General features: G+C 37.6%; 1 protein-coding gene across 2 annotated transcripts; it reads right to left on the bottom strand.

Moving 5' to 3' along the window:
* Positions 1 to 1,479: 1,479 nt before the first annotated feature.
* On the bottom strand, positions 1,480 to 13,513 carry p2rx3b (purinergic receptor P2X, ligand-gated ion channel, 3b). 2 transcript variants are annotated; one of them, XM_077246950.1, is made up of 12 exons: positions 12,746 to 13,513; positions 12,009 to 12,144; positions 8,918 to 8,989; positions 8,716 to 8,785; positions 5,386 to 5,479; positions 5,225 to 5,302; positions 4,919 to 5,060; positions 4,088 to 4,224; positions 3,744 to 3,837; positions 3,593 to 3,658; positions 1,765 to 1,842; positions 1,480 to 1,669 (listed from the first exon to the last, which is right to left on the bottom strand). In XM_077246950.1, the coding sequence occupies exons 1-12, from the start codon at positions 12,886 to 12,888 to the stop codon at positions 1,541 to 1,543; spliced, it is 1,239 nt and encodes a 412-aa protein (XP_077103065.1). In that variant the 5' UTR covers positions 12,889 to 13,513; the 3' UTR covers positions 1,480 to 1,540. The 2 variants fall into 2 exon arrangements, with proteins under 2 accessions (XP_077103065.1, XP_077103066.1); XM_077246951.1 differs by lacking the exon at positions 1,765 to 1,842.
* Between the last annotated feature and the right edge of the window lie 6,281 nt (positions 13,514 to 19,794).

Below are 19,794 nucleotides of genomic sequence, written 5' to 3'. Positions count from 1 at the left end.
CTCTGGTATCAAAATACAAACCCGATTCCAAAAAAGTTGGGACACTGTACAAATTGTGAATAAAAACAGAATGCAATGATGTGGAAGTTTCAAATTTCAATATTTTATTCAGAATACAACATAGATGACACATCAAATGTTTAAACTGAGAAAATGTATCATTTTAAGGGGAAAATAAGTTGATTTTAAATATCATGGCATCAACACATCTCAAAAAAGTTGGGACAAGGCTGGGGACTGAGGAGACAAGTTGCTCAAGTGTAGGAATAGGAATGTTGTCCCATTCTTGTCTAATACAGGCTTCTAGTTGTTATCAACTGTCTTAGGTCTTCTTTGTCGCATCTTCCTCTTTATGATGCATCAAATGTTTAATATGGGTGAAAGATCTGGACTGCAGGCTGGCCATTTCAGTACCTTCTTCTACGCAGCCATGATATTGTAATTGATGCAGTATGTGGTCTGGCATTGTCATGTTGGAAAATGCAAGGTCTTCCCTGAAAGAGTCGACGTCTGGATGGGAGCATTTGTTGTTCTAGAACTTGGATATACCTTTCAGCATTGATGGTGCCTTTCCAGATGTGTAAGCTGCCCATGCCACACGCACTCATGCAACCCCATACCATCAGAGAGGCAGGCTTCTGAACGGAGCGCTGAAAACAACTTATGGGTTGTCTTTGTCCTCTTTAGTCCGGATGACATGGCGTCCCAGTTTTCCAAAAAGAACTTCAAATTTTGATTTGTCTGACCACAGAACAGTTTTCCACTTTGCCACGGTCCATTTTAAATTAGCCTTGACCCAGAGAAAACGCCTGCGCTTCTGGATCCTGTTTAGATATAGCTTCTTTTTTGACCTATAGAGTTTTAGCCGGCAACGGCATTGGGGGAATTGGTGATCCTCTGCCCATCTTGACTTCTGAGAGACACTGCCACTCTGAGAGGCTCTTTTTATACCCAATCATGTTGCCAATTGAACTAATAAGTTGCATATTGGTCCTCCAGCTGTTCCTATATGTACATTTAACTTTTCCGGCCTCTTATTGCTACCTGTCCCAACTTTTTTGGAATGTGTAGCTCTCATGAAATCCAAAATGAGCCAATATTTGGCATGACATTTCAAAATGTCTCACTTTCAACATTTGATATGTTATCTATATTCTATTAATAACTTATAACTTATTAATAGTTGTGTAAAGGCCATGCTAACTCTATGAGCATACATATCAGATATAAATATTTAGTATTTACTTAATACTATTATTTACAAAATATAGTAATGTTTTTTAATATTTGATCAGTCAGGCAAATTTTGAAGTTTAATTTGATTTGAAGATGATTCTAAAATATTATTAATGGCTAATGGGGGAAAATTGTAATATGTGTGTGTGTGTGTGTGTGTGTGTGTATTATATATATATATATATATATATATATATATATATATATATATATATATATATATATATATATATATATACTGAATTAATGAAAAAAAAATTGAATGCTTTTTTGCAATCCTTCCCAAGCCCTGTGGTGGGCACAATTAACTATAGCGTTCAATGGAAAATGCTCCGGAGTCAGTTGAAAACTTCTCATCAGGTTTGATTGAATGCTGGCTGTGGTCTCTGGACCTGTAGAAAGAACTAGTGCTCTGAATATGTGAATCTGATACCTAGAAAAAACAGAACAAGAGAGAGGCAGTGAGGCATTCATTGTCATCATAACTGGATTGATGTAACGTTGTTGGCGACTTGCTAAAATGCAAACCTCTTCAAATTTCTTGGCCTTGTACTGGTCAGCTCCTTTCAAGAAGTTCAGCAGAATTATATCACAAAGCACTGTACCCTAAAATAAAGGAAAAAATCTCAATTTTGTCTACTTAAAGAGGTTCACAGGTATGAATTATTTTCTATTATGAATTAATTTCATTATTAAACATGAACAATAATAAACAATAAATTATGAATTATGAATACATTACAAATACATATGCATACATGCTGTTAAGCTTTAATGGAAATAGATGCTAATGCTTTAAAATATTGTATTAAGACGCAGGTTGCTGTCTGGCACTGATTAATGATAAAACAGTCCAAGTTTAGGATGAGGATGGAGACGGATAGTTACATCATTTATATACAAAGGTAAATATATATTACACAAAAATGGGTAAGCAGTTTTAAAATTATGTGATCAATAAGATAACATAATGTTTTTACATTGCTTTAACTCATCAAAATAAGTTAATGACAATACATTTTTAGTTATACAAGATTCAACTCATTTTTTAAGTCAGTTTAATGTTATTAAATATGAATGACTTAAACATACAAGTTGATTACTTCAAAGTTTAAGTCAGCAAAAATTTTTTTACAGTGGTATATTATGTCTACTGATCAATTGTTCTTTTAAAGTCTGGGGCCAGCCAGGCGCTTTGCTCACTTCTCACTTGGGTCATATTTCACATACTTAAAGTAAACAAATCTTCATTATTTGACTTACACTGGTCAGAACTATGGTAAAAGTTTTGTGCTTAGTGGCAGGACAGGCCAGGACAGACAATGAGTGAAAGCGTTTTGCTTGAATCTATTGATATTTTAATGATTTTTTAGAACGCTGTACACAATTTTTTTTAAATAAATATATAGTAGCCTTTATATAGCTAAATTTTAGTATATTACAGTATTATAGTAAATAAAGCAAAAAAGCACTTTCTACATTGAATATGTTCAGACTAAATCTAAATATCTCAGTGTAAAACTGGGAGTTGTGAAAAATATGATACACTGGTGTTTTGCCAGATGAGAAGTTTATCTATGTATCATCTTTTTATTCTTTTAATTCCTTTTATAACTTTATCATATAACTATTTTAATTTCTTTTATAACTGTTTTCATTTTCCTTTTGTTTCATTTTCCTTTTGCTTTTACTTTGTGATTATTTTAATTCCTTTCTGTGCAAAGCACTTTGAATTGCCATAGTGTATGAAATGTGCTACATAAATAAACTTGCCTTGCTAAACGTGAACTTAAAAATATGAAACAAATATTAGATTTGTACTTGATTCATGAAAGTAGAAAACAAAGATCTAACTGATACTTATATATTACTTTGGATTGTTCATTATATTTACAATGAGTCGTGTATTGATTCAAACATAAAGAAGTGTTGTAAACATATTTATTTGCAGATTTTAATAAAGTTCACAGATAAGATATAACTATTGAGTATAATCTACTTAACTTCAAGACAATATGGAATGAATGTTTTTGACTAACTCTATTCTGCAAGCCAGCAGTGCAATGTGAAATGATAATCTCGTTAATATGAAATAACAAATTACATCTTAAATAGTTGAAGCAAATGATGAATTTGAGTAAGCCACTGTTTATGTCTTTGGTGCTAGAGACACACACATATTAACGGATCTCTAATTATTATGGTTGCAACATTTTACTATTTTATAGTTTGTTGTTGATTTCATTATGTTTTAGCTGACATTTGGAGTTGACTTTCTACTAAGAATTACCAAAAAAGTGACCCATTTATATTATCCAACTTGTGAAAACGAAGAACTCCTAATGAAGACACATACCACACCAACAGAGGTGAAGGCAGCAACCATGTTGATTAGAGTTGGTATCATGTCAAATTTTCCAGCCTTTAACGAGAAAATGTAATGAGTAACTATGCCCAGATGCAGAATATGCTTGAAAAAACACACAAACAACTTAAAATGAACTCACATCTCCATTAACAAGCACATCGAATCTGATGGCGTAGGCTTTCAGCAGAGTGCGATACTCAGTTCCGTTCTCCATTTGAAAATACTTTGCGTACCTAAGGACAAAGATTTAGACATGTTAGCAGATAGTTTCAAAAAGGATTATCCAAGCTATCAACTTCGAATGATTTGGTGCCTTTTTGTAATATTTTAGAGTATATGGCCACTACAAAATACATGTCTGATAAACATGTGGATGAAGTATGTGTACAGATTGGAGGCATTTGTTTGTGCAGTATAATTAGAGGCCTGCAGACTGTAACATTCTTAATTAAAATTTAAGGTGGAAAGAAAAGGTTCTAGAACCTAAAGTTGTATCCCGGAGACACAGTGGTCTTCTCTGACATGGCGTCCAGACGAGTGAAGGAGTAGGCGGGCTTACACTCATCATCTGCCTTGTCTAAATCACATATCCACGCTATTTTTATCCCTATCACTCCTCCCTGAGAGAAAGAGAAAGAGATTACTTACACAAATCCAATTTGACTTTGCACTTAAAGTGAAATAACGATGGTGCAATACTTTTCTCTGTAAAAAGTGATCAGATGACTTAACTAAAGTGAGACCCATTGCCTTAAAATGAATAATAAACTTCATCCATAATTGAAAAAATTAAGTTATGTGAACTTGACAATTCCACAAAGTTAATTTTTTCAATTATGCATGAAATTTATTTACTTAATAATTTTAAGGCAATGGGTTTCCTCACATTTTTAAGTCAACTGATCACTTTTTACAGTGTTGAGAATAAAAAAGAAATGTAATGTCTGAAATGTAATGTTTACTAATGTAATGTTTGCTAACAGTTATTAAATACTTTTATGAAACAGTTATTATTTTTTACAACAGGTATTTCTCTGGTCTCTTTTGAAACTATTTCCATTGGTGGGAACTAAGTGGCCAAACTACTCACAACTTATTGGTGAAAAATATTTTACAATAAGGTTAAATTTGTTAATATGAGTACATTTGCATTAGTTTATATATTTATACTTATATATAGAACTGTTGTATAAAAGTCGTGCTTATGAAATATTTCTTACAAATGTAAAACTACATGATGAAAGGAAGAAAGCAAGGTAGGAACAAAGTAACAAAAAAAGCCAAGTATTACAAAATAATTAAATAAACACTCACTTTTTTAGCAAGAGTGGTGAAGTCTTGTTGTGCAAATCGTATCACATCACCCACTTTGAATATTGGACAATACATATTACTCTCAGAGTCAAAGTTACATTTCTTTATATAGGTACTATTGATGTTGGGCAAAAAGTTTCCCCTGAAAGGAAAAGAGAAATATTTAATGAAACAATTTACAGAAAAGGAGATCTAATTATGAAACAATGAGGGTCATTATTTTTAAAAAAAAGGTTTACTGGTAGATTATGTAAAAAAAAAAAAAAAAAGGATAATTTTTCAGTCTTTGTGTTTGATTGCATTTACTTGGTGAAGTTAAAACGTGGGAAGCGAATGCTGTTCTTGATGAAAATGGTAAAGTTCTCCACCTCCATCATGGGGTTTCTTAATAAGAAAAAAACTCCATCAGTCCTTTTTTATTCAACATTCACACGTCTATTAATTTGTTTATTTAAAAGTGGACTCACGGTTGAATTGAATCTATCTCTGCAGGACACCATCCTTTGATCTCACAGGTTTTTTGGGTACCATTGAAGTTCACACATCGTCCTGTCAGCAACCCTTCGAGATACAACCAATAGATCAAAACATAACATGACTGTCAAATTTGTAATAATGTTAGTAGGTTATTGGTTTTCCTTGATCATTTCAAGATAACAAAACAATCCACAATGAAACACTCAAATTGTTAAAATTCCCCTGCAGTCAAAAAAGTTATCCCTTAAAACTCATCTTTGATGATCACAATGGGTAACACTTTATATTACGACCCGCAAACAACTGCGTAAGTACACCGAAATTACGGTGTATGTTTCTGTAATTATAGTGTACCTCCGTGTTTTATAAGTTTTGTGTAATAAAGGGGTACAACCAGATATACAAGCAAATTATTTATAATGTAATTATTTTAAAACTAACAGGTACCTATTCTGTTTTTTTGTATGTATGTCTTTTTTGTATATATATAATCCCATCAATGTATATAATAGACATATAATTGTATGTCTGTTGTATATAAAAGTTTTTATCACATTTCTGGCAAAATATTCTTGTGCAATGTAGTTAGAGGGTAATTTTGACATCTGTGGGTTGTAAATTAAACGTGTATATATATATATATATATGGCTGTATGTTTGCACAGTATGATAAAAATTAAATTTATTGGCTTTTCTTACTAAACTACTTAACGTTCAGCCAAAAAAAAAAGTTTCTTCTATTATTTTAGTTTAGAACGTACCATGTAGTACTTAGTACTTACCTTATCACATTGTATTGCAATGACACTTAAATGTCAGGGCAAATATACTGTGTAATTAAAACGTTGTTTTGTTTTGTTTTAGTAGAGTACCTTTCTCTGTAATTACTGTGCAAATAGTGTTGTTTCGTATTGTTACATAGTAAGTAGTGTTCGTTACCCGTTTCAACTGTGTATTTACAGGGTAAGTGTAACTCCTGCGGGCTGTAAATTAAAGTGGCGCTTGTTACCCTCTTGTTCTGTGTAGTTACTGGGTAAGTGCAGTAAATATACAATAAAGGATCCCATTTAATTTCTGACTTTTATTTTACAAGAAAAATTCAAAACAAAATTTCAAAGTAAACCGCCACTTTAATTTACAACCCACAGATGTCAAAATTACCCTGTAACTACATTGCACAAGAACATATTTTGCCAGAAATGTGATAAAAATTGTACAACAGTACAATGTTTGCCTGGAATATATTAACAGAATAGGTACCTGTTAGTTTTAAAATAATTACATTATAAATAATTTGCTTGTATATCTGGTTGTGCCCCTTTATTACCCAAAACTTAACATATTGTTCCCTTATGCCTACACGGAGGTACACTATAATTACAGAAACGTACACCGTAATTTAGGTTTACTTACGAAGTTCTTTGCAGGTTGTATACCTGCTTGTTACCCCTTTATTACCCAAAACTTAACATATTGTTCCCTTATACCTACACGGAAGTACACTATAATTACAGAAACGTACACCATAATTTCGGTGTACTTACGCAGTTGTTTGCGGGTCGTAATATAAAGTGTTACCTCACAATGACATATTTAAACGTTTTTCCTGTAAAAATACTTGAAATGTAACTCTACACCCTTGCTTCATTTAGCATACTCGGAGACATGAATATGCAATTGAGTTCCCGCCTCCACTCAGGAGCACCCTAAGTTGATACTATAGTAATATAATATTGACGAAACAGATTTAGTAAATGCTCACAGAAATGTTTGAATTGAATGCAGTGGCCAATCAGGGGCATCTAATTAAGTCAGAATTAACTCTCCTGTTAAAACGCCAGAGGTTTGATTCGGCACTGAGTTTTCCACGCTCGTAAATCCTCTCAAGTGTACATATGATGTAAATAAGAGATTCATTGTCCAATGTAGACAACTTTATTGATTATAACTGAACTTTGGGAAATCGCGAACTGAGATGAGTGACAGGATTTTAGTGATTCCTTTGGGATTATAAGGGGGTCTTTGCGTGCTTTCTAGACTATATAATCCATTCAGAATTTTAATAAAAGTTGACACATAACAGTAACTGATATGTTAGACTTGATACGTTTTTGTGGCAAGCAGGGCAAGGCTGAGAGCCATGAGTGAACGGCGCAAGGCCGGTGGCGTGATTTATAATGAGTGTCTGTGAGGGGCTGTCGCTTTTACTTTCGTTTCGTGTTTGGTTATTGATTAAATTGTTTAAATGTTTGCCGATTACTAAACTCGTTACAGTTATCAAACAGCTAATAATGTGTTGCTAACACAAACCATCTCCCCGTTCGCCATCTCTGAGCCAGACAGCTGACTTCTAACAATCAGCATCCCTAGAAATAATAGGTGTGTTCGACTTGAAACGGCGCTGCGCTATGGAAGCTCGTTTCAGCAACTGAATAAAAAATAAGAAAGGTAATTGCAACTTTTTATCTCACAATTCTGACTTTTTCTCGCAATTATGAGATTAAAGCAATTTTGACTTTTTTTTCTCACAATTAGTTGCTGCAATTCTGAGAAAAAGAGTGGAATAAAAATTTAAAAAGGTAAATGCAACTTTTTATCTCACAATTCTGACTTTTTTCGCTCAATTGTCTGATATAAAGCCACAATTTCAAGTTATAAAGTCAGAATTGTGAGATATAAACTTGCAATTCTGAGAAAGAAGTCAGTATTTTTCCTCCCAGAATTGGACTTTCTAACTCACAACATGTCAGTTTATATCTCACAATTGTGCGATAAAAAATCACAATAATCTTTTACAATTTTTTATTCTGTGGTGGAAACAAGCGTGCAAACCGATGATATCAAAGAACCACGAGAGCAATTCGAAAGCATACGGTCTCTAATGCTGTCTCTTACTGCTCTCTAATAACTCTCGCGGTACTTTGATGTCATAGACCGATCGGTCTGCAGCACCGAGTCAATTGAACACACCTATGATAGAAAAATCCCCGCCCCACAACATTGATGGGATTGGTTACAGTCGGGCAGTTTCATATCGCATATTTTAGACCGTTTTAAAATACTCAGCATTGGTTTTGACCAATGAATTTGCGCATGGTTTGTCTTAAGGCATATTAAAAACACCACAGAGACATATGAACATTATTTACTTGATTTTCACCACAGGGGGTCTAACCAATTTAAAAATAATTTCCTTTATTATTATTATTATTATTATTAATTTATTATTATTCATTGTAAAAACAAAAATTCTTCTTGATATGATCCTTCAATAAAAATTATTAATCTCACAAAGGATATAAAGAACATTAGAATTTTACCATTGCTTGATGGTTTTGACATCTGCTTCTTACAAGTACTGTCATTGTCACATTTGAATTTCATCTCACTCTGAAGAGATATATAGACAAACACATGAGGAAACACAGACAAGAATCAATGAAATTAGTGTACATTAACCATGACAAATTTCAGTACTTCAAAAAACCCACTAACGTAATTCAAAGCAGTGTCCACACTCACCTCTGGACAGTTTCCTTGAACTTGGTTCTCTGTCGTGATGAGCTTTGTTATGACGCAGAAAACTGAAGCCCCCTGGTGGACACATGCACACACAGACATTGTGTAAAAAACACATACTGTATACTAAACTACTACTGTTTTTATTTACAATTACTATAAACTAACCCACACCTTTAATGAGCTTTTTTAGAATTTAAAATAGTATAAAGTATTGCGTAGCTATACGCAGTGGAAAACTCCTTTTCTTGAGAATATTGAAGCCATTATTTTCAAATGCAGTGCAGCTGCACAGCGAGCACAGAGCAGAACGTCTAGCTTGCTCATTGGCTGTACTGCAGCAACTGCACGAACCTATGGCGAGGCGGCAAACCAACTTGGTCGCTTCGTGCCCAGGGCGCGTCAGAACCCACCAGAATGGGTCTGGCTTCTGCCTATATTAGCAGACCATTTCGCCATAGAATCAGGTTAAATTGACTGAAACCACAGCACCTGACCCAAGCGTAATAGCACGGCACTCTCCCTACTCTCGGGGAACCGAGTTTACGTTAGTAACCGAGTACATTCCCTTTTGAGAACGTTCACTTCGTATTGCGTAGCTGTACGCAGTGGGAACCCATTTTAAAATGCCGTGCTATTAGCTAGCGACTTCGCCCTGAACCATTACCTGAGGCTAAGTCCCTGCAGAGCAGGGACCTCTAGGTTATAAAATCTCACAAATGTGGATGGTGAGGTCCAGCCTGCCGCCACACAGATGTCTTCGATTGGTACACCACTGGACCAAGCCCATGAGGCACGGCCTTAGTGAAATGAGCTCTAACCCGTATGGCTATAGAGATAGCGTCTTCTATCCATCTAGAAAGTCTCTGTTTTGTGACAGGCAGACCTTTAGTCCGGCCACCAAAACACACAAAGAGCTGTTCCGACTGTCTGAATGTGGCGGGGTGCTCTAGATAGATTCTGAGAGCCCTGACAGGGCAGACCAGATTCAAATTATTATTATCTTCCGACAGGGGAAGAGCTGATAGCGATATCACCTGGGATCTGAACGGTGTTGAGAGCACCTTAGGAACATAGCCGTGTCTGGGTCTGAGCTCGACTCTGGAGTCGCCCAGCCCAAACTCAAGGCATGCACCGGTTATGGAAAGTGCTTGCAGGTTGCTTACTCTTTTGACCGATGCCAGCGCTAGGAGGAGTACGGTTTTCAGTGAAAGCGGTTTAAGGTCAGCCGACTGGAGTGGCTCAAACGGGGGTCCCCTAAGGGGCCTGAGGACCATGGATAGGTCCCAGGCGGGAACTGAGGGGGGCCGAGGCAGTTTGAGCTTCCTGGTCTTTGAAAAGAATATTGGGCAGTAAGCATTGTCTTCTGAGGCGAAGAGGTCGACCTCTGCCTTGCCGAAGGTACTCCAGATCATGTGAACCATCTGAGGGTGGAGAGACCATTCCCCTGTCTCTGGATAACATATCCGTACCCTGGTTCAGAATGCCCGGCACCTGCACTGGCCTTAGTGAGCGCAGGTTGGCATGTGCCCAAAGGAGGAGGAGTCTGGCCATAGCGTCCAGGTTGGCCGATCTGACGCCGCCCTGGCAATTTATGTAGGACAGCACTGACATGTTGTCCGTGTGGACCAGTTTGTCCTGCCAGATCTGGGAGGAAGGTTTTCAGGGCTAAATGAACCGCTCTCATTTCGAGGCAGTTGATATATAGGCACTTCTCCGGGCTCGACCAGGGCTTGGCCGCGCTTGGCCTGCCCTCGCACAGTGCCCCCTAACCCAGGTTGGAGGTATCTGTTGAAACCACTTTCCTTCTCGAGACCAACCCAATGTCTACACCTGACTGGTACCAGTCAGTGCGCTTCGAAGGTGTCAGGGCTTTGACACAGCTGTGATCCACCCTGATGCATAAGTGATCAGAGAGCCATGCATTGAGCTGGCACTCGGCCTGTGAGAGCCCATCTAATGTTAAATCGTGCCAATCGTCGAGGTAGTTTAGGATGCGCATTCCTCGTTGTCTCAGGGGAATAAACGCAGCATCCATGCATTTTGTGAATGTACGGGGTGCCAGAGACAAACCGAATGGTAGGACTGTATATTGATAAGCCCGACCCTCGAAGGCGAATCTCAAGAATGGCCTGTGGTGGTAGGCTACTTGGATATGAAATTAAGCATCTTTCAGATCGACTGAGAAGAAACAATCCCCTAGGCGAATTTGCGCGAGAATTTGTTTGGTTGTAAGCATTCTAAAAGGCCGTTTCATAACGGCCTTGTTCAGGTGTCTGAGATCTAGAATTGGTCTGAGGCTGCAGTCCTTCTTCGGAATGAGGAAGTAGCAACTGTAATAGCCCGACTGGCTTAATGATGGGGGAACTGTCTTGACAGCTCCTTTCATTAGTAGGTTTGACACTTCGGTGTGAAGGAAGCGAGCTGCGTTGCCTCCCACCGATGTCTCGACTACTGCGCGAAAGTAGCCTTGCTTTATTTGCAATGTGTGAGTCGATGAATGTATATCTGAATAAAAGACTAAACTCAGACTAAACTGTTCATCATATAACGTAATCTGGTCTTTTCAGAAAATTTGGACTAAATCCACTCAATTAATATGGAATAGTTTTACGATCTCTTTATAAACTTTTTTGAAGTTTAAAAGTGGTAGTTGTGTAGCTGTCTATGGAGGGCCACAAAGGTCTCAGATTTCCTCAAAAATATCTTAATCGGTGTTCTGAAGATGAGCACAAGTCTTACGGGTTTGGAATGACATGAGGGTAAGTAATTAATGACAGAATTTTAATTTCTGAGTGAACAATCCCTTTAATGTTTGGAAAATGATCAAATGTTCGCATTAAAAAAGAAAAACGTTTTTAAAATGCTTAAAAAACGGGACATTTTGAACGCTCAGAGAACATTTAGAAATAACATTTTCATAACTTAATGAGAAAATTAGCAAAACATTCTAAGAACTTTTTTTTTTTTGCAGGGTCCTCACATCTTCAAAGGGAGATTTTTGCATCAAACTATGTTAACTCACACACTTGTAATACAAATTGGTCACAAAAGTATACATATTCTTTTAAGTATTCTAAAACTTGAGATTTACTTGAGTTGGTGTGACATAATCGGCTACATCCATGATCCGGTTGTTATACTCTCCGAAACCTTTCACTTTAGTCATCACTGATGACTCGATAGATGTGTCTCGCACTTGATATGCTTTCTCATACAAAAACACCCAGCTGAGGGAGGGGGAGAGGGGGAGATAGAGAGTTAGGAAAACAGCAATTTTTGCTTTCTTTAATATAAAATGCTCACAAATATATATAAAAAACTGCATGTAAAATTTTCATGCACTTATATACTAAGAACAACATTTTTTAGTCTCATACAACCGTGTTGTACTTAACATAAATTATGTCACCAAGTCAAAAGACTAAAAAACAACTCATTTAATTGTCGTAAAATAATTATTCAAATTAACTGCAATATATTTCTTTGGTAACACTTATAAGGTCCCATAGTTAATGCATTAACTACCATTAAATATCAATCAGCATTTTATTTGTTACAGTCTTTATTAATCTTCATTAATGTTAGTTAATTATAATACACCTGTTCGTTGTTAGTTCATGTTAGCTCAGGTCCATTAAATAATAAGAACAGATGCAACTTTTGATTTTAATAATGTATTTGTAAATGTTGAATTTAACATTAAGATGAATAAATGCATAATACATTTGTAACAAAGTCTATAAACACAAACATGTTTTGTTTTTTTACTTTTATTTGGGCACAAGTTTAAATCTTGCTACCATTGTAAAAATGAGTTAGAACACTCACCCAATGAAGTACGTTATGATGAGGAGTTGAACAACACGGTTGATGATGCCGATGGTCCAGCTCTTTACCACCACGGACTTAGTTGTCTCATAGGTAAAGAAATCTGTTACACAGTTCCACATTTTTCCAGAACACTGCTGCATTCACAAAAATTACACTTCAAGTGTATCAATGTATTTGCATGAATGTTTAGTTAATGCTGGTGATAATTGCCAAAATGCTTTATCCTACGTTTGGTCAATAAAAGTAAAAAAAAACTCTTCAGTAATCTTCCTTATTTGTTTCCCTGATAAAAAGTCTCCACATCTTGAGATCAGATGCTTTCACAGAAGAAAAATATTTCTCTTTCTCCTAGTCCCTCCCTCTCTCCTCCCTATTTTCTTCGTCCTTCAATTATTCTGCCCATATAAAATTTACATTTGACATTCTTAGCAGATGTTCTCTTACCAAGCATCCTAACATCTCTTACTCAACCATATACAGTGTCCATAACAAAACAACAGAATCTGACACTGGGTCTTAGCGGTAAAGGTATAGGATAGATGTTTAATGTCAGAGAGGTCTGGAATAGCTGAATCTTGATGACTGATGCACATTATATCATGTCACCATGAAAGCTCCATGCAGTAGTAAAAAGCGTCTCATTAGAGTAGCATTAAAGATTACATCTTTGCGATCTAGTCATTTGCAATATCAGTTAGTTATCAAAACTCTCATGTTCTAATGGGATTGACTAGATGGTTTTTACATTTATGCATTTGACAGACAATTTTATACTTAGAGGCCCAGAATCCCTAATGTTGTTTGTGTAAAAAATAATATGAATAATATTATCAGAAATGATATTAGTTGTATTAATTTAAAATAGTATTTATAATGTTTGTAGTAATAAATTTTTTTTTTACTAATATTATATAAATGTTTTTATTACTCTTTTAACATTCAAAAGTTATTAGTAGTTTTTAACGTTTTAACATCTCTTATGCTCACAAAGTTTGCATTTATTTAATCAAAATAACAATAACAACAGCAATGACAATTAATAATATTTATATAAGAAAATTAAATAACTTTCGTAACTGTTTTACAATTTTAAAATGTAATTTATTCCTGCGATGGCAAAGCTGAATTTTCAGCAGCCATAGTATCACATGATCCTTATATACGTATTAATATCAATGCTGAAAACAGTTGTGCAGCTTAATATTTTTGTGGAAAACATGATACATTAACCCCCCTCCCACTTTTGTCACTTTTGATTGCTGAATAAAAGTAATAATTTATTTAATAAAATTTATAATTTATATTTCAATTTAAATATCAGTCATTAACACTGAAGCGTCCAGGTGGATGAGAGTGCCAGACTACCATTAACTCCAATCTCAATTATCCAAATGGAAAATTTAGGCTGCATCCCACAACCAGCACTAACAAATAAACACTAACCACAACTAAGAGGCAACATTTCTTGACAGGGCCGAGAGTGTAAACATTAACCTGTGGTTCTCTCTCTCTCTCTATAAGTTCAATACATCTGGGACTTGCTTCCCCACAAAAACACACACAATGGAGTAGTAACGCATGACAGAGGACCAAATCCAATAAGAGGCAGCAGGGTGGGGCTACGCTCAAGAACTGCTGGAGTATATGGAGATGTCTATCAGTCAAGGATAATGTTAAGTGTTAGATGTCTTACACTGATTTGATTGTCTTGAAACAGTATCTTGAGATGAAGGGAAGGTACAGAGTGAAAAGGGGGGATGGGGGGGGGGGGGGGGGGAGAGACTGAGGAGAGAGTGAGGAAATGGATGGGACTCAATACAAATTGGTGAACAAAGTCATCAATGCTCCAAATGCAATAATGAGCAAAGTGGTTTGAGAGCCATGATTGAGAGAGAGACAAAATTCACAGAAACGTAACAGATATGAATAGGGGGAGTGATGAAAAAAAAGCAGACTAAAGGGAAATCATAGCACCAGGAAAGAGGAGGGGAGAGATATTGGAATTAACGTTACATGCATATACCAGTAACCAGCCCTTACGAAAATTAACCATGGTTTTATTATAGTAGTGTAGTAACTATGTTCTTTGGTGGATTGATTCCCATTTGTATAACCACAGTTTACTTTAAAAACTATGGTTAAACTATGGTTAGTGTAGCAAAACCATGGTTAAATTGTGGTTATCATGGTAAATTTTATGTAACGGAGAAACAAGATCAAAATAAAAGTAACACAAATTTTCAGGCTACGACTGTAACCCTGAGAAGGAAACCTTTGCGTGATTGCGTCTGAGGTACGTATAGCCACTAATCCAATAGCGAGAGGGAACGTCACGGGAGGGTGACGTCACGACCAGGAAAGGATTAAAGCACATCAGGGATGACAGGTGTTAGCTTCCATTAGCCGAAGCAAGTAGATCACAGGGATGAAGGAAGTATGGCAGGGAGACACAGCGTCTCGTTCCCTTTTCAGGGAACTAGGGTTACAGTCGTAACCTGAAACGTTCCCTTTCAACGGAACTCGCGGTGTGTAGATGACGCTTTGGGAACGATAATACCCAAACGCTGTACTTACAAGTGCCTGTCTGTGTGAAACTGTGGCACAATTAAGACATAAGCACCTGAGAACCTGGGACAGTGTCCAGGTCCAGGCTATGAAACCTCACAAATGTGAGTGAGAAAGACCAATCCTGCCACTTCACAAACCTCTTGAAGGGATACACCTGAAATGAAGGTCTTGGAGGCCACCATACTCCTGGTAGAATGAGCTCGGACAGCCAAAGGTGACCAGAGACCTCGTAAGCAAGAGAGATAGCCTCAACTATTCACTTGCTGACTGTCTGCTTAGAACTACCTTTCTTAGGTGATCCAAAACAGACAAACAGCTGATCCAAATTCCTCTACAGGGTCAACTTTGTGGATATATGTATCCAGCGCTCTTAGTGGACAGAGAAGGTTCAGCTTTTACTCTTCCTGATCTCTGAAAGGAGGACGGCAGAAGGCTTGCAAAACTTTAGGCCGTGGTACATTGCTCGGCACCTTAGGGGCATAGCCCGGTTTAGGGTAAAGAAATGCCTTGACCATCCCGAAGTCAAGGCAAGTGGTGGATAACGATAAGGCCTGAAGATCTCCTACTTCCTACTCTAAGAGAAGAAATAGCTAGAAGGAAAATGTTTTTAACGTCAGAAACTTTTCTGAAACTGTATCAAGGGGCTCGAATGGAGCCACAGATAAGCCTTCTAAAACAACAGCCAGGTCACAAGCAGGAACCCTGGTTCGAATTGCAGGCCTCAGCCTCAAAGTGCCACGTAGGAAACAAGTTATTAGAGGGTTCCTCCCCTAAAATGCCTTATCCACAAGGGCAAGTTAAGCCGCTATGGCAGCCACATAAACCTTTATGGAAGAAGGAGATAGCCCTGCCAAAAAGCGATCTTGTAGAAACCAACCGGGCAGTATACTGGATCCTATTGTTGCATTCTGCACCAAGAAGTGAAGACTTTCCACTTCAGGGCGTTTCCTTGCGGACGGAGCTCTGGAGTGAAGTATGGTCTCTACAACCTCGGTTCAAAGATCAGCGCCTATGAGTTGGGCCCCCCAGAGGCCAAATCCACAGGTTCCATATTTCCGGGCGGAGGTGAAAAATTGCTCCTCCTACCTGAGACAGCATGATCTCCAAGGGAGACCCGCCGAGGAGGGACAGTAGGCCCGAGAACAAAATCTGGCTTGGCCAGTATAGTGCTACTATCAGTAGACTTATTCCATCCCGTGGGACTTTTTCTAGAACTCCTGGGAGCAGAGCAATTGGGGGAAAAGCATACAGGCATAACCTCGGCCATGTCCATAGTGTCCAGCCCCAGGGGCTGCTTCAACGAAGGAAGGAGCTCTGAAGTGACGTAAGCCGCGCTTGTTGTTGTGACTTTTATTTTGACGACGTGGCAGACCTTTATTTTGATGGCGCTGAGAATGCCAGAGCCTGAGCACACAGTGCTTACATTCTCCATGTTCATTAGTTTATGATCTGTCTAACAGTCCTATCTAATACATTATTAGTTAGAACTGTTAGAACCCCAATTCTCTGTCGGGTGGAAGAACCTGTTCTATAGCTTTTTTTTTGCTAATAAAGATTTCATTTCTTGTTTCATTAGAAAAAATAGAAAAGAACCACCGCTCATCCGTCAAAAAACTCTTGTAGAGAGGTGCTGCTACATTAAATCATTATGGAAAATTGTAAAAATACAGCAGCCGCACACTCAAACACTGTGCAAGATCAGTTTATTAGCAAGCTTTCGGTCTTGCGACCTTCTTCAGGCATACAAACAGAGTGAATGTGGCCATTTTGACAAGGGCTTTTTTATATGGCCACATTCACTCTGTTTGTATGCCTGAAGAAGGTCGCAAGACCGAAAGCTTGCTAATAAATTGATCTTGCACAGTGTTTGAGTGTGCGGCTGCTGTATTTGAACAAATTTCTTGTGAGATGCTCACCACATCTACCAGCTAGATAGCTGCCCTTCTCTAACCCCTCCGAGAGATCCATTTGCGAACCCCATGATTTCAGCTTCCGTGCTGCCTCGGCAGCAGCGGGACCAGAATCACGAGGAACGCGAACCTGAACACTTTCCTAAAAAACTGACTGGCGTTAGTGGAGTGTGCGAAGCGGTAGCCTCTCACAATGCTTGCAGTCTGCCCCCTCGAAGGCTGACAAAGCATGATCCGCTCCAAAACACATAAAACACAAGTCGTGTGTAACCCCTGGCATTAGGAAGCGCGGGAAGGGAGAAGCACACTGCTTGAATGTTTGGTTCGCCGGATGTGATATGGTGACTGCAATCTCGGGACAGACAACAATAAATAAGAGACACAGTTTGACATAAAGCGCTTGCTTAGGCACAGAAGCTAACGACAGTCATTCCAGATCTACTTTTATCCTTTCCTGATCGTGACGTCACCCGCCCGTGACATTCCCTCTCGCCATTGGACTAGTTGACATACGTGCTTCAGACGCAATCATGCAGTGGCGTTGCCAATGCGTCATAGTCGCAACGCGAGTTCCCTCGAAAGGGAAAGAAAGAAGTAGAGCCTAAAGAAATGTTTATAGACTATTTCTCCCATATGAACAGCATAGACATTTAATCGGTCTCCCAGCTAACATGATCATTTTCAGAACTTTGGCTAACGTTCTGTCATGAATCTCTCAAAGTTATCAGCAAATATTCATAGTACGGTAATGTTAATAGAATGTTTGTTCAAAGTTATCTTGTCTTTAATAGGGCTCTCAAAATATTAGTGTATATATATATGTTCTAAGTTTTTTCGAATGTAACTAGGCCTACTGGTCTCAGAATATTCAGAGAACATTTAAAAGTTTTGTTCCAAAAATGTCTGCAGAATTATAAAATGGAATGCTTCTTGAAAAAACAGTAAGCTACGTCTAGAACATTCTAAAACAAAAGGTAAGTCAGGAACGTTCAGAAATTTTGGTTTCATAACTTAATGGAAACATTAGCAAAACATTCTTAGAACATATTTTGTTAGCTGGGCCTGGGAATATACATCCTAAGGAATATGATAAAAAAATAACCACACCAATGACATGGTAACATGGTATGAATGGTAACCTTTTTCCCGCCATAATGCAGGTGCTTAAAAAACGGTTTCTCCTATAAATTTCCTTATACAAAGAGCAAAAAAAGCTATTAAAGCTCCAGTAGGTAGCTTTTGTAAACAAATATTTGTTAAAACTGTCATTATGTCCTGAAAGTAGAATATGAGACAGATAATCTGTGAAAAAAATCAAGCTCCTCTGGCTCCTCCCAGTGGTCCTATTGCCATTTGCAGAAATACACCGCTCCCGGTCAGAAACAACCAATCAGAGTCAGGAGGAATGTCTTAGCAGTGTCAATCACGCTCGTGTACGCGCTGATCACCCCTCTCTTGCACAGCGCGAGCGCGTACCCTCGTTCGTGACTCTCCTGTTCGAACTCGTTCATCCAAATGAACAAATCTTTTTTCGAGTCATTTCGTTCATTCAACGAACGAAATGACTCGAAAAAAGATTTGTTCATTTTGAACGAGTCTTTTTTGGAGTCATTTCGGTCATTCAATGAACGACATGACTCGAAAAAAGATTCGTTCATTTGGATGAACGAGTTCGAACAGGATCACGAACGTGCATCACAGAACAGAGCAAGGCGAGCATTTGTGCTTATAAAACGTAAAGTTTTTTATTTATTTTTGAAATGACCGATCGTTTCGCTAGATAAGACCCTTATTCATCGTCTGGTATCGTTTAAAGCCCTTTGAAACTGCACTGAAACTGTCATTTGGTCCTTTAAACGTTTGTGTCCTATTGAAGTCCATTATATGGAGAAAAAGCCTGGATTGTTTTCATCAAAAACCTTAATTTCTTTTCGACTGAAGAAAGAAAGACATGGACATCATGGATGACATGGGGGTGAGTAAATTATCAGCAAAAGTTTTTTTTAAAAGTGAACTAATCCTTTAACGTTATCTTAGTAGCTATTTATAACTCATTGAAAGAGTGCAACCATATAAAGTTACATGTATTGCAAAATACATAATGATTTGAGGACCAAGTTTGTAGACAAAGTATGGGCAGGCCATAGTCAATGTAAAGCATTTTGTTGATGTTTCGTCCCTATTAGTGAATGTTCCATAACTGTTTATAATCCGCCGTCATCGGTGGTCCTGCTTACTAGCCTGCGGGTTCACGGCAGGCTCCGCTGTGGGGGAGGAGCTGTGGAGGGAGGAGCTGTAGCGTAGCAGACAGCAAGGGGGTTGGACCTGTAAGCTGTGCTTCTTCAAATTTTCAGGCTAAGTCAACATTTTCTCAAAACTCCCTACTGCAATTTTAAGTCTAATGAGAAACAAGTGTAATAGCCTAATAATGATAATATTAATAATAATAGTTCTCAAGCTAAAGAGCTCAGGTTGTTTAGCAATGCCAAAGTCATGGGTTTGAAATAGCCTAATTTTAAACTGCACTATTCCTTGAATCTGCAAGTTATTATTTGGATTTAAACATGT

Source organism: Siphateles boraxobius, unplaced genomic scaffold (assembly GCF_051911475.1).
Source record: "Siphateles boraxobius isolate OS27281-9 unplaced genomic scaffold, OSU_SipBor_1 29, whole genome shotgun sequence".
NCBI lineage: Eukaryota > Metazoa > Chordata > Actinopteri > Cypriniformes > Leuciscidae > Siphateles > Siphateles boraxobius.
The sequence above is the reverse complement of the archived record's forward strand: the minus strand, read 5'-3'. Positions and strand labels throughout refer to the sequence as shown.

Bases quoted from the DNA above. Each gene is read 5' to 3' on its own strand.
- p2rx3b (XM_077246950.1), bottom strand. From the start codon at position 12,888: ATGCAGCAGTGTTCTGGAAAAATGTGGAACTGTGTAACAGATTTCTTT. The intron at 8,990-12,008 runs GTAAATCTCAAG...TGTGTCCACCAG, and splicing joins ATTATGTCACACCAACTCAA to GGGGCTTCAGTTTTCTGCGT. The intron at 5,303-5,385 runs GTGAGTCCACTT...TTTCTTATTAAG, and splicing joins GAGATAGATTCAATTCAACC to AAACCCCATGATGGAGGTGG.